The sequence below is a fragment of the Phocoena sinus genome, chromosome 1 (assembly GCF_008692025.1).
Source record: "Phocoena sinus isolate mPhoSin1 chromosome 1, mPhoSin1.pri, whole genome shotgun sequence".
NCBI lineage: Eukaryota > Metazoa > Chordata > Mammalia > Artiodactyla > Phocoenidae > Phocoena > Phocoena sinus.
Genome location: NC_045763.1, coordinates 150,228,108 through 150,252,124, shown reverse-complemented (window position 1 = coordinate 150,252,124; position 24,017 = coordinate 150,228,108). Strand labels below are relative to the sequence as shown.

The following is a 24,017-nucleotide window of genomic DNA, read 5'->3' as shown; positions in this document are numbered from 1 at the left end:
AGTATGAAAGATATTTTTCCTTAGATATGCATCTTAACTATCTAGGGGCCTATATAATCCAAAGCACAACGTACTTCCTGTTTTTCTCCATCTTGAATTCCCCTCGGGGTGCACTGTCCATGAGCAACTGCAGTAGCTAATGGCTTAATCCTTGCAGAACTGGAATAGCAGGCAACATTTTTTTTCTTCACATTACTAATTGTGGGTAAAATACTATACTGCTTAACTTGTATTACTGAGCACTTCTGTTCACTTCTGACCTTATATATTTCATCTGAAAAGCAGGGGCTGGGCTAATTGATCTCCAAAGCTATTCCTAGTACTAACATTCTAATATTGTTTTGTTTCACTTGCCTTTTTGTACAGTTAAATGTGAGATGTAAGTTAAAGTACATGATGTTTAAATGTAATTTGTCTCAGCATTATAATAAGAAAGGAATGAGATTTTATCTTTGCAAATCGACTTGTGGAATATGGTTTGTAATATATTTACTGTGTAAAGATTTCAAAAGCCAGGGGCTTCCCTGGTGGCGCAGTGGTTGAGAGTCCGCCTGCCGATGCAGGGGACACGGGTTCGTGCCCTGGTCCGGGAAGATCCCACATGCCGCGGAGCGGCTGGGCCCGTGAGCCATGGCTGCCGAGCCTACGCATCCGGAGCCTGTGCTCCGCAACGGGAGAGGCCACAACAGTGAGAGGCCCGCATACCACAAAAAAAAAAAAAAAAAAAAAAGATTTCAAAAGCCAAGAGGAAACAAAATGAATATGTGATCCTTATGAGAAATGCCCTCCTTTCTGTACTTGACTGGGTTCAGAATCCCTGTGTTGGGTTTGGCACCACAGTAATGCTCTTGAGGTAACAGCCAAGTAAGAAGGTCAATTTGCTGGCAGGTGCCTACCAGGTGCGAGTAGAGGTGGCAGAGCTCCCAGGACCAGCCTCAAAAAGGTGGCTTAACTATCCTCTGTTTAGCCATTCTCTCAGGTTTTCACAAACACCTAACCTGTAAAGCACCATGACAAGTGAAAGCCTCTTCTGAGAGCATTCACAGGCCCCCTTCATGCTGCTACCCTCACCTCTGAAAAGCAAAATGTAAATATACCAATTTAGGAGGCAAAGGATCTTCTAACATTGTTTTATTTAATGAAGTTCCCCTAGGATTAATGACATCCACAGACGCTTCCCTCCACCTTACCGCCATTCCTAAAGCTTACAGGAGAGCTACTACATAGCTCAAAATCTGGTCTACAAACAATCATATTTTCCATTCTCTCCTCATTTTATCACTGGCAGCTTGACAAAATCTTTAGGGGGAGTTGGAGGAACCACTAGTGTTTAAGCCCCTACTTCACTCAAAGCCTCGACTCTTGAGTTCTATTCCTCTCAGCACCTTAGGAAGTTCACAGTCCATACTCTCCCTTTGAACTCAGTCACTAAAATGATCTCAAGACTAAGGGTTAGACAGTAGATCCACTTCATAGGTCAGCTTGCCATGCCTGATTTAGGAAAGTTTTCTCTGCAGACAGTTGTAGACAAATCCTTTCAGAGACAAATCCTGCTTTGTTCCTAGTGGCTAAAATTACTAAAATCAAAATCTCTCAGGACCTTCCCAGCATTTGGTAAATACACACTGGGGGAGGACTGGCAGAAACATGTTAAATGCACTTGACAGCAACGCCCATTTATTTCATTCAGTATTTAATGGGTATTTTCTATGCACCTAGTGTAGGTCTAGAACTGTCTCAGCACTGGAGATACAGCAAGAAAACTATCCCTGCCTCGTGGAACTTGTCCAGAAAAATAGAGAACAAGACTTAGAACCTTTCAAATGGAGCCTCAGTTGGGTCAAATCAAAATAAGTTAAAGAAATCTATGTGAAACTCTTCAGTTGTATTTGGGATGATTTGATGAGCCCCAGGTACAGAAATTTCACTGAAACAAAGTTCCAGTAAAGCCCCAATCCTTGAATCTAATCTAGCAAAAACTAGCCTACTTCTTTCCCTACCTTTTAAATTTTCTCATGAGAATAAAACAAAACAAAAAAAACCTTACTTTCAAGCCCAAAAATAAACGGGAAAGTTTTTTTCCAGCTTATTGACATACAATATTATGTACAAATAGTTGCAGAAGAAATAATTTCTGTTTTCATAAGTTAATGCCAACAGTTAGCCACATAATATTTCTGTTATATCACTCCTTCATAACTGAAAGTATTAACAGAAATGATAATTCCCCCTCATTGCATTTCCTTTCACTGTCCCCTTAATTATAAAATTATGGATTTTATAACTCCCAGTACTAAGGTGTATATTTCATATATCACATCCACATTTTTTGTTTATATGCTCTGCCAAGAATTCAAAAAATTGTATTGGTCTGGGAGGAAGAGGAAATTACATGGTTTGTTCATCCCAGAATAGCTTTAGTACGTCTCACATATAAAATTGTTTAAAAATATATAAAGTTTTGTTGGAAGCAGCCTAAATGTCCATTGACAGAGGAACGGATAAAGAAGATGTGGTACAATGGAATATTATTCAGCCATAAAAAATAATGAAATAATGCCATTTGCAGCAACATGGATGAACCTAGAGATTGTCATACTGAGTGAAGTAAGTCAGAGAAAGACAAATATCATATGATATTGCTTACATCTGGAATCTAAAAAATGATACAAATGAACTTATTTACAAAACAGAAATAGAGTCACAGATGTAAAAAACAAACATGGTTACGGGGGAGAAGGGTGAAAGGGATAAATTGGCAGGTTGGGATTGACATATACATATTACTATACATAAAATAGTTAACTAATAAGGACCTACTGTATAGCACAGGGAACTCTAACCAATACTCTGTAATGACCTATATGGGAAAAGAATCTAAAAAAGAGTGGATACATGTATATGTATAACTGATCACTTTGCTGTACAGCAGAAACTAACAGTCCAACAGTCCAATAAAAATTTTTAAAAATTAAAAAATATAAAGTTTTGTAATTCCAGATGATGCATTTGAAGTTTATACGGAGAATTTCCATTTCCTCACCATCCTCTCATACCTTAACTCTGTGTGATAACAGGTTCTATCCCCACCATTCTATGAATGAAATAGCAATTGCAATATAGGTTGGATGTAAATAATTATTTTTCTTTACCTGATTCCAAAGGTAACATAGTGTCAGTATAGAGAGCTGAAAAGCACAAAGAAAATTAAATATCCATAATCCTATCAACTATTGGTTAATTTTGGTATATTTCCAACTAATCTCTTCCTGTGTGTACCAATATACTACTTTTGTTTTAATAAAAGGAATGAAAAAAGGTACACACTGATTAGGAGTCTGCTTTTTCCACTCAGGAATTTATCATAGTTTCTCACATTGATTTTTTTTTAAACAATAAACTACCTACTATAAAATCCTTAATATTTTTGCTAGACACATGGATTTAATTTTTTTTTTGAAAACTATACAGCTTTGCTCACAGCTCTGATGATTTTTTTGGGATAAACTCTAAATGGAACTGGTGGTTTAAAAGTCATGTCCATTTTAAAACTTTTGACATACAGAAAAGTTACGTTAAATACTAAAATTTGAGGGTACTGTTTCCCCAAATACGTTTACTTACGTTGCTTGACCTTCTTATTCTTTGCCAACTAATAAGAAAATGTCAACTTCTTTTGTTTGCTCTTTAATACCAGTCGGGTTACTTTTATATTTCTTTTACTAGTCATACAGGTTTACTTACAATTCTACAAATAAATCTTGCTCATTGATAATTTTCCAGCATTGCTCGCAAGATCGTTTCAACAGAAAAGTTCTCCCCCTTATCCACTTCAGCTGACCAATTCCTACCCCTCCCAACTCTAATGACATTTACTGCTTCCAAGAAATTTGGCACTTAATGCCCCCCACCCCGTCCTTGCCTTTTTCATGCATATTTCATCTTCAATAAAACATTTAGTGACTCAAGGACAAAAGCCCGGTAGCGTTGGAACCCATTATGCTAATGGCCCGGTGTTAACAATTTACCTTCCCCGGGGGCCTTTCCTGGGAACACAGGGAAGGCTAATTGACTTTAGCATTTGGGAGAGCAATGACCAAACCTTTCGTGATTTTGACATCAGGCCATGAGAGGCTTCAGGCTCAACCACGGAAACCTCAACTATTATCCCGAATTATGCCTGACTAATGCTAAAGATTGAGCAAGGGTCCAGGTGTCCGGACAGTTTGGAGTGCCCCAGGTCCAAACTGGAGTCCTGAGGGGTGTCTGCCGCACAGTGACCCACTGGCTGGGCTCTAGGTTTCTACTTTCGGGTCGATGCGCTTGATTCTTTAGTCCAGCTTTCCGGAAAAGGGACAGTGATGACCGCACCGGTCCTTGATTCCTTTCCACCGTTCTTGAGTAGGTTGGTAACAGTCTGTTTACGTAGAGGCGGTGAGCCAGCCATTTCCCGCAAGCCGCCGCGGCTCTCCTTCAGGTCTGCAGACAGAGGAGTCAGAGACAGTCCGAGTCCAAGAAGGAGGCGCAAAGCTCCCAGCCCACCGGGAGGGTTAGCCTGGCGCAAGGGCCTCGCCCCGCCTCTCCAGGCTTAAGGGCCGCCCCGGGCGCCGAGGCCCAGCCTTGCAGCCCGCCCATTGGCCCCGCAAGGCACTCTCCTTCGCTCTTGCAGCGTTCTAGGCCACGCCCACCTGCGTGACCGCACATGACACTGTGAATCCGGGGATTATTGCGTCTGGTAACTGAACTCTATCTGAAAGATTTCTCCTGGCTTGGTCTCGGGTTTCCCGCTGATTTTCCCAAAAATGACGGCGTCTTGCGCGCCTCGCCAGGCACCTCCCGGCCGCCCAGAGAGTCCCCCTTTTCCTTGGTGCTGCGGCGGGATTCTTTTGCTGTCTTTAGTGCTCCCGTTGCCTATATTCTCCGGTAGGAGCCTGGAGAGAATGTGCGCCCTGGCGGCGAATTGGAGTGGGTCGGGGAGCAGGCAGGTCAGAACCGAGGGCCGGGGGAGCTTTGCTTGGCTCCGGGCGGAGGCGCGAAGCTGGATCCACCCGGGGTCGTGCGGAGTTAGGGTTGAAGGCGTGGCCGGAATGTCCTGGGTCTTGCTGTGCGGGGACCCACCGGGGTGGAGACCACGTAGTGGCCGAGGAGAAGGCTTGCTTGGTGGTGGGCACTGAGCGGTGAGGGGTGGTGGGCTCGGCCGGGGTTTACCCCGGACCAGGCTGGGTCCCTAGCAAAAGTCTGTAGGGTGTTTCCAGGGCTGAGCCAAGTCGGAACAGGAGCAGGGACCCGGCGCTGGTGGGGACGGCTTGCTCTTGAGTGCCCCTGTGTCTGGGGATGCTGCTAGGCTGGTGCTGTGCCCTGGGGGAGGGGTTGCCTTATGTTCTCTAGGCCGGTGATGCCTTGTGTGTGGGGTGTTTGTGCCCCGCTGGGGAGCCTGGGGGACTGTACCCTGGTGTATGCTTTGTGGAAGTCGCCAGCCCAGTGGTGCCCAGTGTGGGACAAGGAAGCTGCTTTGTATGGGGCTTACCGAAGCAACCTAAAAAACATTGGTAGCCAAACCTAGTGAAAAATGAGTATCCTGAAAATGAACTATAAATGACGTTCATCTGGTTTTCCCATACAGCTTCATAAACTAGAGATGAGGCCCATTCACTTTTTTTTTTCTTTTCCGTGTTTCATTGAATCGAATAAATACTTTAAATATATGCCCAAAAAAAGGCATGCTTATTGTATAAAACATACACAATCAAAGGACAACCATTTTTAATACTTTGGTATATTTCCTTCTGTCTTTATATACACGTGTGTTTCCATGTCCAAGTTATTTTTAGGATCTATTACATATACAGTTTGTATGCTGCATTTTTTCTTAGCAGCATTCATTCAATAAATACTTGCCTTCTATATGCCAGGTCCTGTGCTGGTCTTGGGTCCCCAGTGCCAGGCACATGTTAGGAAATAAAATACTTGCTACAATTTATTGGGAGTGGTAGACAGTAGCCAAAACATAATGTTAATGAATATGTTATAACCCAAAAGAAGTACCCAGGAGGAAAGGAGCATGATTCTCTGACAGCATTTAACAAATGACTGGTGGAAGGGAAGACATTTCTGCTCATCAAACAGGCCAAACTCTGCCCTTTGCCTTCTGTACATGCTGTTCCCTTGGCCTTGGAACATTCTCCTGCCTCATGCGTAATTGGCTCCTTCTTATTCTTCAAAGTCAGTTGTGATGTTATCCCCTCAGAGGGACCTTCTCTGATGCACTGTTTCCGGTGGACACACGCACTTCAGTTCAATTCCCCCCAGCTGGTAGTCACCCTCCCAAACTATGTTTTCTGTTCTCTCCTCACTAGAACGCAGAGATCTTGGCTGTCTTGTCACACTTGTGGTTGCCTCAGTGTCAACATTATTGTATAACTCTCAAGTACCAGAAAATTAAAGGTAACATTCGGCTGAGGCTTAGAGCCCAGGAACAACTTCTCTTGCTTCCAGGAGAAAGGTTCTCTAAAGAGCCATGCTTAGGATGGACTTTCTGTGGTGCCTAAAAAGCTAAGGCAGGGACAGCTGGGGGTCAGAAAGGATCTATCTTCTCCTGACTGTAGACTCCTCAGGGTTCTCAGTACTCCAGTCTTGCTTGTTACGGATCATTTTGAAAGTTTATTTCTCTGCAAGAGAGTTGTGGGTGATGGAACAGCAGTGCTAACAAAAAATCAAAAGGACTTTTTTAAAGAATAATAATGTTTAGAATAGGCTTAAAGCTAGAAGTTGAAGGAGATGATGAAAACTATTCAAAATAGAGGAAAATAGATAAGTAAAATGAATAGGATGTATCAGGGAAGATAACAGCTAGAAATGAAGAGGAGGAAAAACAAGGTTAGGTTTAAGGTTGAAAGGTAAAATCAGGATAGGTAAGAAACTTAGGTAAGGTACAAATGAGAACTCACTATGTTGGGCAGGGAAAGTATGTGGATATAATAAACATGCGCTGAAGCAACTCATGAGGAGAAGGTTTTGTAATCGAACAGTGTTGTGCCTTGGGAGTCTTGCCATCTCAGAGGTAGTTGCCAAATGGTAGGTCACAGAAGGGACCAGTCTCATTCCTTCAGAATGAGCCTGCTTTGTTGGACAAAACCTACAATTTCCTTTTATGGGTGGTCTCTTCTGCCTATTTTAGGTCTTTTCTTTTGAAAGAAGCCAAGGTCAATAAGTGCTTACACAGTAGTTTCTTAGTTTCTTACTCTGTATATTACAGTGTAGGGAGAACAGTCCTTATTGGTCAATTGCTAGGTTACAATAATACTGGGAGATAGAGAACAAAAGAAATTAGGTGGTCAAATCTTTCTCCAGTGCATAAAGTTTTAAGATGATTATTTTCAATATTAGATTCATTATACTGTATTCTTTACCATTGGTTTCTGTTTGACAGCCGTGTAACTTTGAGAACCAAAGTGTTTTGAATAGCGACTATGAGGCATGTACTGTGTGAGGTGTTGTGGCCACACGGCTGAATGGAATCCACAATATAATGTGTTAAACATGAAGACATGTGATGGTGAGCTAAGAGATCCATGCAGAGGAGAGTCCAAGTACTCCCGAACTCAGGTCTGGCTGCTCGCTGCTCAGAAAGTCAATACTTGAGAGACAAGTACTGGTAGGAATGGAAAGGTTTAATCAGAAGGCTGGCATCTGGGGAGAAGGCAGACTCCTGTCCCAGAGCTAACTCTGAAGATTCTGCTTGGCCATGAAAGTTTTTTAAGGGAAAAAGGGGAAGTAATCTCAGTTAATCATTGAGATAGGGAGTCATATTTATTGACATCTCCCATTGCCTGCAGACTTGTTGACTCCTTGTGATATTTCTTTAGATGTTATGTGTGTCACACAATTTGCTCTCGAGGTTACTGAAGGGAAAGCCGGGGAAAAGATCTGATCATCTGTTAATTATGCTTCCTTTCTATTTGATCTAAGAAGAGAACCAACAGGTTAGGCAAAGTATTGTGTGATCAAAAGATGTGAAAGGTGTGCTTGGGCCAGAAGTTAATTAAAGTATAGCTTTGCTAAAGTGACAAGACAAAAGGGACCTCCTGCAAAAAGCTCTTTCCTACAAAAAGCTGCTTACACAAGAGAAGGGAACTGGTCAGTGCCTCCCCAGGGAAGCAGAGACTACTTCCTAGAGGAGATGTTGAGTGAATTAAGTCAAGGAAGACAAGAGTTGAAGGAGTTCTCCTGAGCAGGAAGAAAGGTGTTCAGAGCAGAGATAACAGTGTGAGCAAAGGCTCAGAGATGTGACATGGCTCGGGGCAGTCATGGACTGCCTAGCTACCCAGTGTGGCAGCAGTAGGGCAAAGGAGGCAAGAGGAAGGCAGCGGTGTAGATCACAGAGTGAATTATTATGGAAGAACAGGATAGTTAGGAATGAAAAATTACTATCATAAAAATCAGACTGTGGTGTTATTACCTGTTCTTTTTGGGCACCTTGAGGCCTTTCGTTTGCCCTAGCACAATGCAAATCTAAACTAAGCTTGCTTTAATCTCCCCAGGCTCTGTAGAAGACCATTGCTTAAGGACTAAATTGCAGACAAACGTTGTTGTCATAACCATACGAGGGTTCTAGATGACAGACAGTGATGGAAAGCAATGTGGGTAGTGGAACCGGGTTTCCTGGCTTGACCCTGTGTCTGCTACCTACAGGGAATATATTCATGGGCAAATTACTTCACCTTACCATGGTTCAGATTGTTCATCTTAAAGAATGGGAAATAGTACACAACTCATAGGAAGATTGTGAAGGATAAGTTAGTTAAAAACACTAAAATAATGATTGGCACAGGTTTAATTTGCTATTTCTAAAATGATTAATATCACCACGGTTTTAAGAAACAAGTTCTAGAATTGTTCATTGCTAATCTTTAGGAAAAAATATAACCCACAGTCTTTGGAGTTCACTTTTAATAATGTTAAAATACTATTTTTAGTCATAGAAGTAAGATAAAATGGGTTTATAATAAAATATTAAAATAACTATTTTGGCATGAAAGAAATTAAAAATTCTCATAAAGTGAAATGTCTGTAAATAAATGAATGAAAGAAATGGAAAATAGGAACAGAAACAGCAGTGAAAAAAGTGATGACTTGAAGATATTTCTGGAGCAGTTTGGCTGAACAGTAAAGAATTTGAATTTTGACCCAAGGATGTATAAAACTGATAACAGTACTCATTCAGCTTTGGCACTAGGAACTAGAAATGCAGTGATGAATGAGACATGGTCCTCAAGAAGGTTACAGTCTCCTAGGGAGTACAAACAATGAACAATTACAGTATGAAAAGTGCTATGAAAGAAGTAAATTGGGGCTCATGAGGACACTTAACTGAATTTTTTGGGTGAGAGATGTTAGGAGCCTCCAGGAAGGAGTGGCATCTAAGATGAAACTGAAGGATGAGTGGGTGGGAGGAATGGCAGGGTCTCTGGTCAAAGCTGAAGTAATATGATGCATGGAGGTCTAGAGCACTACAGTAAGTTGAGTAATTTAATGGGCACTACTAGTGGAATTGAATATGGCTTAGAAGACTGTGCAAGAGTGAGCAGATATTAAAGCTCTGGTAGCCATGTCAAGGAGCCTTAGACATTATCATGAGGGAAGCAGGGAGCTGTTGAAACATATCTGACTTGGAAGGGCCTTGGTCCTAGTATCATATCAGTATTACTCTGGTGGCAGTGTGAAGATGAACTGAATGAAAGGTGTCAAGACCAGTAAGGAGACCTATTCAGAAACTCTTGTAGCAATCCAGATAAGAAATGATAGTGGCTTGAATTAGAAGTAAAGGTGGAAACAGGGAGAGGGAACAGGCATTTCAGTTGTGGAAACCATGTATCTTGTTTGCTGGCTTCATTATGTTATTTGAGATAGTGTGACACATTCCAAGTGGAGCTGTGGGGAGGCAGTTGAACATATAGACTTGGCACCCCAGCTAAGATCTAGGATGGAGAGAGGGATTTGGGAGGCAGCTCTCATCAGTTGTAATGATGTCATGAGAGTATACATTCTGACCCGGGGGGATTTGCAGAATGAAAATAAGGAGAGCTCGTAGAATAACCCATGAGGAACGTCACATTATGCAATCAGACAGAGAAGGAAGAGCAGCCAGAGGACAGGCTGAAAACCAGGCTGGTTTGCTACCTGGAAACCAAGGAAAAGAGCTTTTCAGGCACAAGAGAGCAAAGAGAGAATGAACAATAGCTCCAGATGTTGTAGACAGGGTAATTAAAATTACTGAGGGAGAGAGTGCTAGGGTGAATTTACCAAGAGGGAGGCTACTTAATGACTTGAAAATAATTTAAGTGGCTTATAAATGAGTGGGAACTGAGAAATAAAATTGATAGGTTAGATGTTAGAGCCTGTGAAGAAGCAAAGAAAGTTTAAAAATAGGTTGAGTGGACAGTGAGAGAAGGAGGGGGTGGTTAGATTTCAGGAAGTTCCAATTTGGGTCAGAGACCATGATTTTCTGAAGGGAACCACCTGGGCAGGGGTGTGGGTGTGTGCTTATGTCAGGGAGTTATTTTTAATTTTGCAAGCAGGTAGAGAGTGCTTGCACAATTTTTGCAAGTGTATAGAAAGTGAACAGTTTTCTTGATTCACAGCAGAGCATTATTTCACTTTCCTGACACTCACCTGGAACACTGGGGAGTTTTCTGAATGCAGCCTATCTTATTATGTAATAGCATCCATTGTTAAAGTATTGCATTACAGCCTAATAATAATGTTGTAAACTATTTAGAAAAAGCTAAGTTAAGATGTTATTTTTTTGGAGCTAGGGACATTTACTTTGAAAATTCTCATAGGAAAAAAATTCAATGTTCTGAGCAAAAGAAGAAATTTGATTACAAAAATGTGTGATTATTGGGCTCAATTATTACAGTGTATAAAGCTTGTGATCAACTGGTTGACAAAGCCAACATTCTGAACTGTACATTGTTAAAAGCACTCATTTCATGATGCGTATTGGTAGGAAGAAATCCTTCATTAGTTGAATGGATTAAACTGTCCAATTGACATGTCTTTTTCCATTCAGAACACTATGTGTGAGAGTTATTTTAGGAATTTTCTCTTCTTTTTTATACTTTTGAGATAGTTACTGAAATTGAGTGCATAAACAAAGAACACTTGTGTAATTTAATTATGGGCATGATATTAACTTGATTTCTTTCTTGGTGGTTCCAGGAAATTCTAGAATGATGTAATACATTTGCATCTAGTATGAAATTATATAGCATTTCTAGCTTGTGTTTTCTGTTTGTTTGTTTTTTTTCCTATGTTAAAATGAGAATGTCTGGCTCAGGGTATTGAGTAAATTTAATATTATTAATAAAATTCAACTCAACTAATTTTCTTTTTTAGCAATGCTTTTAATACTAAACGGTTTTGTTTTGTTTTGTTTTCCTTTTTTTTTTTTGTTGCTTTTGTTTTGTTTTGGGCAGTTAATTGAGGAGCATTCATGTAACAAGATCAGCATAGTAGAAATGTTGAAAGCATTTGCTAAGTGTTGAAACAGTTTCAGCACATGATGTAAATGAAATGTTGGACGGTGTATCAAGAGAGGAGTTTAGAGTTTAGAATATGATAGGAAAGGAGGGTAATTCACGTCTTTAGAGTTCTCTCTTGACCAGTCTCTCAATCTGCAGTAAGACAGAGATCCAGGGGAGTAATAAAGAAAAGGTTCGTCAGGGACCAAAATAGGTCTATTTCTTTCTCCTTAGATCCTTAACCTTATAGATGTGGCCTCTGCATTCCTTTAGCACTTTAGGACTTGATGCGTCTCCATATCATTATTTTACATAATTTTTCTAACAGATTTGTTAGGTTGTTGAGCCCACAGATAATTAAAAGGAAGAGAAATTGTTGAAGTAGGAATTACATTCTTCTACGGAGGGACTCCCCACGCCAAAAAATAAAAAGAATAAAAACTTATAAAAGTATAGCAAGAAAGTAGCTTTACTGTTGGGGTATACTAGATAAATAGCCCAAACAGCTACCTCAGGGAGCTTCTAAGGATGTGCATGCTCTATTGATCAGAGAAGAAAAATTAAATTACATTTAAAGTAATATAAAGAAAACAAAATTTTTTCAATGTAAGTCTATTCAAAGCGGCAAATTTTGATATTTAAATGTTATCTATTCACTCATAAACTTATTTAGTTCACAAATATGAAATATATGAAATGAAGTCATACTTTGAAATACTTAGTCCATATCTATTTTGATCTTTGAAACCCACAATGTTTATTTAATAGTCGCCTCTTATCATAGCATGTCTTGAGTACCCAGTGTGTACAGAGTGTAGTAGAAAAAGAAGGCGTATGATCCCTGCCCTCTAGGACTTCGCCTACTGAGAGGAAACTGAGCCTGAAGTGACAAGTGATCACATGCTTGTGTTTCAAACTATGGAAGAGTAATCTGAGCAGAGTGCTATATACTATGGAAGACTTTTTAGAGGAGAGGTGAACTTTGAAATGAATTTAGAAAAAAGTATGTAAGGATATATATATATATATATATATATATATATATATATATATTTAGTCAATACCAAAAAGATTTTGTCTCCTTTAATTTACTGTTGAATGAAAATTTAGCTTATTCCTCAACAAATTAAAAGCTAATAGGATGTTATTTAAAGTAAACAAGACACACCCTCCGCTACTACCATCACTTGGGTAAAAGCATGTGACAATCACTTAAAATCTTGCTAAGAACCTTTCCATTTATTCTGTACTGCCTACTTGCTGCTAGGCCACAAGTGGCTGGTGAAAGAGATTAAATCCTTAATTTTCTGTTTTTATTTTTATTCCTAGGTCCCTGTATTGATCCACCAGTATTGGAGAGTATGAGGCTCAAGGGTGTCATTAAACACCGTTATTATCCTGGGGACAGAATAAACTATGAGTGTCGCACAGGATACTTTTATGTGTGGCCTTATCTCCTCTCATCTACTTGTGAGCCTAATGGCTCATGGAGCCCTATTGAAGAAGCATGTTTAAGTAAGGAAACAAAACCATTTTTGTTTGTTGTTTTTTGCTTTCTGTAGAGATTTTTACACATTTTAGGGTCAATTTTCCACTGCAACAATAATGATTTTCTCATGCAAAACTAGGTTTTAGATAGCAATGCATTTTTTCAGGCTTTGAGAAATCTTCAGGGAATCTTTATTGGTGATTGGTTCCTCAGTAAATGTGAATTTTAAGTTTGCCCTTATAATAATTAAATAAAATAATATTTCATCAATATAAAAGAGCAGTGTAGAATTTTGATCTTGATTTAAATGTTTTGAAATCGGTATGAAAAAACAAATTTGAAAATTTTCTTTTAGGAAAATCATGTCCAAATCCAGAAATAAAGCATGGTGAAGTATATGCCCCAAATAAAACCTTTGAGTTTGAATCAGAAGCTCACATTTCTTGTAATGAGGGGTAAGTAAGTTACTCCTTAGAGGAAATAAGTTAAATGTTATGAATTCCATTTTTCTTTGCTTCTCAGCTTAATCATTCCCTTAAAGTTGATTTCATTTTTCTTTCTAGGTCATAAGTTGCACTTGTAGCCAAATAACTCTTGGGCTTTTTATGGAGAATGAAATGATGTGTAATTAATAGAAAGGAATTTAAATTGAAGAAAAGCAAAATCATATACTTATTATATGTGGTAATAAGCCTATTGGAAGCATTGAAAATGTAGTAATCATGGTGACTTTATCCTTAACAACACAGTGCACCCTAGTAAAAATGGCCAGCTCTCAGAGTTGAAGGAGGGCTCACAGAAATGACACCAACAGTGTAAGAGGGCTCCTTTTTCTCCACACCCTCTCCAGCACTTATCATTTGTAGACGTTTTACTGATGGCCATTCTGACTGGTGTGAGGTGATATCTCATTGTAGTTTTGATTTGCATTTCTCTAATAATTAGTTATGTTGAGCATCTTTTCATGTGCCTGTTGGCCATTTGTATGTCTTCTTTGAAGAAATGTCTACCTAGGTCTTTTGCCCATTTTTTGATTATGTTGTTGTTGTTGATATTAAGCTGGATGAGCTGTATGTATTGGAAATTAATCCCTTCTTGGTAGCATCATTTACAAATATTTTCTCCCAGTCTGTAGGTTTTCTTTTCATTTTGTTTATGGTTTCCTTTGCTGTGCAAAAGCTTTTAAGTTTAATTAGGTCCCCGTTTTTATTTTTGTTTTTATCTCCATTACTCTAGGAGATGTATCCAAAAAAAATATTGCTGCAATTTATGTCAAAGAGTGTTCTGCCTATGTTTTCTTCTTTATTATAATATACTGTCTTATATTTAGGTCTTTAATCCATTTTGAGTTTATTTTTGTATACGTTTCTATATGGTGTTAAAGAATGTTCTAATTTCATTCTTTTTACATATAGCTGTCCAGTTTTCTTAGCACCACTTATTGACTGTCTTTTCTCCATTGTCTATTCTTGCCTCCTTTGTCATAGATTAATTGACCATCAGTGTATGGGTTTATTTATGGGCTTTCTATCATGCTCCATTGATTTATATGTCTGGCTTTTCTGCCAGTACCATACTGTTTTGATGACTGTTGCTTTATTGTATAGTCTGAAGTCAGGGAGCATGATTCTTCCTGCTCCGTTCTTCTTTCTCAAGAGTGTTTTGGCTAATAGGAGTCTTTTGTGTTTCCATACAAATTTAAAAATATTTTGTTCTAGTTCTGTGAAAAATGCCATTGTATTGAATCTGTAGATTGCCTTGGGTAGTATAGTCATTTTGACAATGTTGATTCTTCCAATCCAAGAACATGGGATATCTCTCCATCTGTTTGTGTCATCTTCAGTTTCTTTCATCAGTGTCTTATAGTTTTCAGAGTATAGGTCTTTTGCCTCCTTAGGTAGGTTTATTTCTAGATATTTTATTCTTTTTGATGCAGTGGTAAATGGGATTGTTTCCTTAATTTCTGTTTCTCATCTTTTGTTGTTAGTGTATAGAAGTGCAACAGATTTCTGTATATTAATTTTGTATTCAGCAACTTTACCAGATTCATTTATGAGCTCTAGTAGTTTTCTGGTAGTGTCTTTAGGATTTTCTATGTATAACATCATGTCATCTGCAAACAGTGACAGTTTTACTTCTTTTCCAAATTGGATTCCTTTATTTCTTTTTCTTTTCTGCTTCCTGTGGCTAGGACTTCCAAAACTATGCTGAATAAAAGTGGTGAGAGTGGGCCTCCTTGTACTGTTCCAGATCTTAGAGGAAATGCTTTCAGCTTTTCACCATTGAGTATGATGTGGGTTTGTCATATATGGCCTTTATTATGTTGAGCTATGTTTCCTCTATGCCTACTTTCTGAAGAGTTTTTATCATAAATGGATGTTGAATTTTATAAAAAGTTTTTCTGCATCTGTTGAGAGGATCACATGGTTTTTATCCTTCAATTTGTTAATATGCTGTATCACATTGATCAATCACATTGATTGATTTGTGAATATTGAAAAATCCTTGCCTCCCTGTGGTAAATCCCACTAGATCATGATGTATGATCCTTTTAACGTATTTTTGGAATTGGTTTGCTGGTATTTTGCTAAGGATTTTTGCATCTATTTTCATCAGTCATATTGACGTATAAATTTCTTTTTTGTGTGATATCTTTGTCTTTGGTATCAGGGTGATGGTGGCCTCAGAGAACAAGTTTGGAAGAGTTCTTTCCTCTGCAGTTTTTTGGAATAGTTTCAGAAGGATGGGTGTTACCTGTGTTTCCTTATTGATTTTCTGTCTGGATGATCTGTCCATTGATGTAAGTGGAGTGTTAAGGTCCCCTACTATCATTGTGTTACTGTCAATTTTTGCTTTATGGCTGTTAGCCCTTGCCTTATATATTGAGGTGCTCCTATGTTGGGTGCATATATAATTACAATTGTTATAATCTTCTTCTTCTACTGATCCTTTGCTCATTATGTAGTGTCTTTGTCTCTTATAACCATCTTTATTAAAGTCCATTTTTGTCTGACATAAGTATTGCAACTCTGACTTTCTTTTGATTTCCATTTGCATGGAATACTTTTTCCATTTCCTCACTATCAGTCTGTATGTGTCTCCAGATCTGAAGTGAGTCTCTTGTAGGCAGTGTATATATTAGTCTTGTTTTTGTAACCATCCAGCCAGTCTGTCTTTTGCTTGGAGCATTTAGTCTATTGACATTTAAGGTAATTATAGATAAGTATGTTCCTATTGCCATTTTGTTAATTGTTTTTTGTTTTTGTAGGTCTTTTTCTTTCCCCTTCTTTCATTCTCTACTCTTGTGATGACTATCTTTAATGTTATGTTTGGATTCCTTTTTCTTTTTGTATGTATATCTATTATAGATTTTTGACAATTACTGTTTTTGATTTTATATTTTACATCTAATTGTTTTGTGTAGCCCTTAACTGCTTATTGTGGATACAAATGATTTTTACTATTTGCATCTTTTAACCTCCCTACTAACTTTGTGTGTGGATGATTTCCTACCTTTCTTGTAAGTTTGCCTTTACCAGTGAGCTTTTCCATTTTATAATTTTCTTGTTTCTATTTGTGGCCTTTGCTTTTCCACCTAGAGAAGTTCTTTATCATTTGTTGTAAAGTTGGTTTGGTAATATTGAATTATTTTAGCTTTTGCTTGTCTGTAAAGCTGTTGATTTCTCCATGAAATCTGAGTGGGAGCCTTGCTGGGTAGAGGATTCTTAGTTGTAGGTTTTTGTCTTTCATCACTTTAAGTATATCATGCCACTCCTTTCTGACCTGCAGAGTTTCTGCTGAAAAATCAGTTGATAGCCTTATGGGAGTTCTCTTGTATGTTACTTGTTGCTTTTCCCTTGTTGCTTTTAACATTCTCTCTTTATCTTTAATTTTCATAATTTTGATTACACTGTGTCATGGTGTATTCCTCTGTGGGTTAATCCTGTATGGAACTCTGCACTTCTGAACTTGGGTGACTGTTTCCTTCCCCAGGTTAGAGAAGTTTTCAGCAATTATCTTTTCAAATATTTTCTCAGGTCCTTTCTCTCTCTCTCTTCTCATTCTGGGACCCTGATAACGCAAATATTAGCATGCTTGATGTTGTCCCAGAAGTCTCTTGAACTGTCCTCATTCCTTTTCTTTTTTTTTTTTCTCTCTTCAGTGGCAGTGATTTCCACTACTCTGTCTTCCACCTCACTAATCAGTTCTTCCATCTCATTTACTCTACTATTGATACCTTCTAGTGTATTTTTCATTTCAGTTATTGTATTCTTTATTTCTGTTTGGTTGTTCTTTATATTTTCTAATTCTTTGTTAAAAACTTCTAATTTTTCATTCCGTGCATCCATTCTCTGCCCGAGTTCTTTGATCATCTTTACTATCATTACTCTGAACTCTTTCTTGGGTAGATTGCCTATCTCCATGTCACTTAGTTCTTCTGGGGTTTTATCTTGTTCCTTCATCTGAAACATATTCCTCTGTTGCTTCATTTTCTCTAAATTGCTATTTGTATTTTTAAATATGTGGTAGGTTGGTTACTTTTTTTTGGCCTTGGAGAAGTGACCCTCTGTAGGAGACATCCTATGCATCACCCAAGGGCCAGGGGCCAACTGGTCCCAGGGTAGTATCTGGCCTGCGTTTGTAGACTTGGCTTGCAGGTTGCAGGACTGTAATTTCTTGCTTCTGGTGTCTGCCCCCTAACTGTTGGAGCTGGGTTTTGGTCCTCTGGTGGGCAGGGCCATGTCTAGGGGTGTGTTTAGAGGTGGCTGTGGACTCAGGAAGTCTTTAAGCAGCCTGTCTGCTCATGGGTAGGGGCGTATCCCCTCCCAGTTTGTTGTTTGGCCTGAGATGTCCCAGCACTGGAGCCTACAGGCTGTTGGGTGGGGCCAGGTCTTGCTGCCAAAATATCAGCCTCTGGGAGAACTCACACAAATGAATCCCCTGTTATATCTGCCGCAATGTCTATATCCCCAGAGTGAGCCACAGCTGCCTCCACTTCCCTAGGAGACCCTCCAAGATGAGTAGGTAGCTCTGGCCCAGGCTCCTATGAAGTTACTGCTTTTACCTTTGGTCCTTTGGTGTGTTTGAGACTTTTTTGTGCACCCTTTAAGAGTGAAATCTCTATTTTCCCCAATCCTGTGGAGCTCCTGCAATCAAGCCCCACTGGCCTTCAAAGCCAAATGCTCTGGGAGCTCCTCTTCCCAGTGCTGGACCCCTGGGCTGTGGGGCCTCACGTGGGGCTCAGAACTCACTCCTGTGGGAGAATCTCTGTAATATAATTATTCTCCAGTTTGTGGGGTGCCCACTGTGGGGTATGGGATTTAATTATATTGCAAGGCTTCCCCTTCTACCAGTCTCCTTGTGGTTCCATCTTTATGTCTTTAGCTGTAGGGGATCTTTTCTAGTAGGTTTCAGTCTTTTTCAATGATGATTGCTCTATAGATTGCTGTGATTTTGGTGTTCTTGTGAGAAGAGGTGAGCTTAGGGTCCTTCTACTCTGCCATCTTAGCCACTCTGTCTTTGTCTTTTGAAAGTTTGGTTATTATGTGACTTAGTGTTGATGTCTTTAAGTTCATTTTACCTGGGGGTTGTTGAGCTTCTTGGATGTTTATATTTGTGTCTTTCATCAAATTTGCAAAGCTGCTCACCATTATTTTTTTAAATATTCTCTCTGCCCCTTTCTATCTCTCTTCTCCCTCTGAGACTCCCACACTGTGTAGGTTGATCCACTTGATGATATCACACAGGTCCTTTAGGCTCTGCTCCCTTTTCTTCACTCTTTTTCCTTTCTGTTCCTCAGACTCAGTAACTTCCACCATTCTATATTCATGTTCACTGATCCTTCTGCAGCTCAAATTTGCCTTTAATCCCTCTATTGAATTTTTAATACCAGGTATTGTACTTTTAAGCTCCATAATTTCTTTTTGGTTCCTTTTTAGGTTTTCTAGCTCCTTATGATACTTCCATTTTGTTCACACATCATTTTCTTGACTTTCTCCAAGTCTTCCTTTAGTTCTTTGAGCATCTTTAAGATATTTTGATGTCTTTATCTAATATATCTATCATCAGATATTTTTCAGGAACAGTTTCATTTGTTCATTTGTTTTTTTATTCTGAATGGACCACACTTTCCTGTTTCTTTGTATGTCTGGTGAATTTTTGTGGAATATTGGACATTGGAATCTAATAATGTGGTAACCCTGGAAATCAGATTCTCCCCTTTCCCTAGACATTGCAGTTTTTGTTATTGTTTTTGTTTATTGATTTTTGTATCATGTTTCTGTGGCAGGGATCACCTGAGATGTAAACTGAAGGCCTTCTCAGGCTGTTTCTGTGTTTTTTCCCTGAACATGCACACTCACTTTCTAAATTTCCCCACATATGCAGTTGGTTTTGAATGTCCTAGTCTTTAGTGCCTGGCTTCTGGGAGTGGAAACATGAAAAATGAAGGTGGAAGCAAATGTTGTTGGATCTTTAAATCCCATGTAAGTCACTTCAGCCAACAAGGAAAGGGCTTGCAAGAGTCGGCGAGGTGTGACAACAATGGCTGCCACCACTTTCTGTGATCAGAAATAGCAGTCAGCAATCAGAGTACAGATCCTTGGTACTTGGAAGACAGTCTTTTTGGCTATTGTACCTCCTGTAACCTGTGTGTAAGCTGCTTCAGGAGCACACGCACAGTTGCCTGCCCCACTGCTGAGGGTAGGGATAAGTTGCTGCTGTTTTCCTAAGAGCTGAAACGGACTGAAATTAATGCAATTTACCTGTCTGAGTTTTCCTCTAGAACTTGCAAGCCTTCAACAGACTCCAGAGTTCCAAAACAGTGACATCAGACAGATTCTGCCATTGCAGTTTTTGTCTAGTTATGGTGACAGATTCCTAGAGCTTCCAACTCTACCACCTTCCCAAAATCCTCTCCTAAAACACTAATATACAGAAAATGAGTACCGCTTAATGGAAAAGTCAACTGGAACCTTGTACAAGCAGTTTCACTGATTATTTTTAAACTGATCAAGTAAAAATATTATAACATCCTGTCATAGATATAGAGAGCCTATTAGGTACTTTGAGAGGTACCAAAAACTTAAAGCATAGACTCTTCTCAAAAAAAAGTTGTAGCCTGGTTAGAAACACAATATATACTAACATAATATATTAAATCAAATAGTAAATAAGAAGTGCCAAATACATGCCATTATTTATGATCATTACAATGAGAATCCAGAAGAAGAGAGTATTGTGAATTTAAATCATCAGAGAAGATTTCATTAAGTAATATTCCCAAGCTATTCCTGGAAAGATATTCTGATCTAAAGAGTATTAAAAAGAACTAAAACTTACCTAGCACTCACTATGTGTCAGATGCTAACTTATTCTCAGAACAACCCCATGATGTATGTACTATTATCTCTTTTACATAGATGAGGAAATTGAGCAAGAGGAACAGTAAGAGACTTTCCAAAGCTTAAATAACAAGTCATTCATGGAGCTGGGACTCGAATCCAGGCAGGCAAGCTCTAGGGCCTGATCTCTCTGCTCAGTCCTTGCTGAGCAGAATGGTGTGAGCAAAAGCATAGAAGTGAATGTGTGGTGCATTTGCCAGAGATGGTGAAGAGGCCACGCTGACAGGCGTGATAGTAATTTCGACATTTTGCTGTTGGACAGTGTGTGTCCACATGCAGAAGCTCTATTTGATTAAAATTGCAGATTTGGTTAGCACTTTCATTATATCATATCATTTAAGAAACTTCTCCCTCAAACTACTGTAGTACAGAAAAACAACCATATAAAAATTTTCAGTATTATGTGCTGTTAAAGAAACAGTAACCTTTTCTTTTTTCATTTAGTTATTACTTAAGAGGAAAAAACATTCTAACTTGTAACCTTATTGGACAGAATGTGCATTGGAGTGATAAGATACCACATTGTGAAAGTAAGTAAATTCTCACTTTAGAATTTAGATTAGGAATTTTCAAACTTTTTGGCTTCAGGACCTGTTTATGCTGTTAAATCAACAACAATTCCAAAGAGCTTTTCTTTATGTGGGTTATGTCTATTGGTATTCATTATATTGGAATTAAAACAAAAGTTTTTAAAATAGTTAATTATTAAATCATTTTTAGGAACAGTAAAGTCAATACATGTTAATATATACAACATATTTTTATGAAAAAATTAAAAATTTCCAAAACCAACAGTGGGAATAGTGGCATTGTTTTACATTTTTGAAAATCTCTTCAATATCTGGCTTAAAGGAAGACATCTGGACTCAGTCTGTGGCAAAATCACCCAATTTGTAGATTCTGGAAAATTTTACCATAAACTTACAAGGATGACAGTGAAATAAGACCATATCTTGGTATTAGTGTGAACCATGGATGTAGTGAATGGATATGTTTTAAAATTACAAATATGCATTTCTTAGCTAGCAGTGAATTTTATTTTTAATCACAAGCATATTTTCTCATTAAATTTCCATCTCTTATGATGATTAGAACAAAACTTAGCATATCCTTATAGATAAATATAGGTATTTCATATAGGTACTTTATATAGGTATTTAAGAAAATGAGTTTGGTTCTTAAAAGTTTATTTCTACATGATTTGAATTTGGGATAACACATTTTCTCATGGAAACTCTCCTCTAAACGGATAAAGGATTCACAACTAACTTCTAGAAATCATATGTTAAAGAACTTATTGAAGGTAGTTCATAGGACTTTTCTGATGCTGTCTTACTCTTTCACCTTCCCTTTACCTTTATTTTCTCTTTTTACCCCTTTTTAAGAGATTTTTTGTGGACGACCTCCAGAAATAAAACATGGAAAACACACCAATAGCTACAGGAATATATTTGAATATAATGAATTAGTAACTTATAGTTGTAATCCTTCAAATGGATCAGATGAATATTCGCTTGTTGGAGAGAGGCAGCTTATTTGTTCTGGACCTGGCAAATGGAGTAGTGCTGCTCCTCTGTGTAAAGGTAATAATGTTTCCATTTGTTTCCTTCGTCATTTGTAAATACTGTGGAACACTTCGTAAATAGTTTTACCTATAAGTGAAACAGTCATATATGTTTCTTTCTCCGGTTAAATTGACTTCTAACTTAATTTAGGCCAAATCGAACAGAAAATAGTTCTAGTTGTGAGGTTTCCCACCCCTCACCCCAGATGTTCTTGACATGACAATTTACACATTGTGAACTAATTGTGTGTGTGTGTGTGTGTGTGTGTGTGTGTGTGTATTAGGATTTTTTTGCTTGAAAGAACTGAAAAACTCAACACATCCTGCCTCAAAAATAAAGTTTTTTCTTATATTGCAAGATGTCTGAGAGTTCTGGCTACAAATAATGGTAGAGAAATTTTTAAAAGCTAAGCTTCTCATTGATAAGAATGATAAACTCTGAACAAAATATATTTTTAAAACAATATTTAAGGCACTAGAGAGTGACATAAAGCAAGGAGATGCTAGAGGGGATTTGATTCTTGGAAGAAAACCACTGAATAACAGGATAATATTTACTCTTCTCAAGTGCACATGGGACATTCTCTAAGGTAGCTCATATTCTAGGCAATAAGATTATTTTTAGCACATTCCAGAGAATTGAAATCATTAAGTGCATTATCTGTTCACAATGGAATAAACATAGAAATTAAAACAGGGCTAATCTAGAAAATTCGCAAATACTTGAAAATTATGAAAGGCACTCCTTACTAACCCATGAGTCAAAGATGAAGTAACAAGGGAAGTTAGACAGTGTTTTGAATTGAGTAAAAATGAAAAACACAATACATCAAAATATCAAAATTTGTGTGATAACAACAAAAGCATTGCTTAAAGGGAAATTTATAGCATGGAATACTTGTGTTAGAAAAAAATAAAAGTCTCAAATCAACAATCTAAGCTTCCACCTTAATAAACTAAAAAAAGAAGAGCAAACTCAAAATAAGGAGACATAAGATGATCATAAAGATAGAGAGAAATCAATGAAATTGTGAAGAGAAAATAATAGAGAAAACCAATGAAACAAACTCCTGGTTCTTGGGGAAGATCAATAAAATAGATAAAGCTATAACTAGGCTGACAAGAAAGAAAAAGATATTTAATAAGTCAGACAGAGAAAGACAAATACTGTATGATATCATTTATATGTGGAATCTAAAAAATACAACAAAGTAGTAAATATAACAAAAAAGAAGCAGACTCACAGATATAGAGAGCAAACTAGTGGTCACCAGTGAGGAGGGGCAATATGGGGATGTAGGCGTGGAAGGTACAAACTACTGGGTATAAGATAGGCTACAAGGATGTATTGCACAACATGAGGAATATAGCCAATATTTTGTAATAACTGTAAATAGAATGTAACCTTTAAATGTTGTATTAGGGGCTTCTCTGGTGGCGCAGTGGTTGAGAATCTTCCTGCTAATGCAGGGGACACGGGTTCGAGCCCTGGTCTGGGAGGATCCCGCATGCCGCGGAGCAACTAGGCCCGTGAGCCACAACTACTGAGCCTGCACATCTGGAGACTGTGCTCCGCAACAAGAGAGGCCGCGATAGTGAGAGGCCTCCGCACACCGCAATGAAGAGTGGCCCCCGCTTGCCACAACTAGAGAAAGCCCTTGCACAGAAACGAAGACCCAACACAGCAAAAATAAATAAATTAATTAATAAACTCCTACCCCCAACATCTCCTTTAAAAAAAAAAAAGTTGTATTAAAAAATTAATTTTTCGGGGCTTCCCTGGTGGCGCAGTGGTTGAGAGTCCGCCTGCCGACGCAGGGGACACGGGTTCGTGCCCCGGTCCGGGAGGATCCCACATGCAGCGGAGTGGCTGGGACCGTGAGTCATGGCCGCTGGGCCTGCGAGCCATGGCTGCTGGGCCTGCGCATCAGGAGCCTGTGCTCCACAACAGCGAGAGGCCCGCGTACCGCAAAATAAATAAATTAAATAATTTTTTTTTAAAGAATGAAAAAGAGGACAACACTATTCTTCAAACATTT

The 24,017-nt window shown here is 38.6% G+C and overlaps 1 protein-coding gene across 1 annotated transcript in view; it reads left to right on the top strand.

Moving 5' to 3' along the window:
* The window catches only part of LOC116760784 (membrane cofactor protein-like), a 66,066-nt gene that overhangs the window by 5,892 nt on the left and 36,157 nt on the right, over positions 1–24,017 (top strand). The window contains exons 2-5 of the mRNA XM_032646181.1: positions 12,852–13,037; positions 13,367–13,466; positions 20,859–20,944; positions 21,800–21,997. Of these exons, the coding sequence (XP_032502072.1) occupies positions 12,884–13,037; positions 13,367–13,466; positions 20,859–20,944; positions 21,800–21,997 (538 nt within the window). The 5' untranslated portion in view covers positions 12,852–12,883. The remainder of the gene's footprint in view (positions 1–12,851; positions 13,038–13,366; positions 13,467–20,858; positions 20,945–21,799; positions 21,998–24,017) is intronic.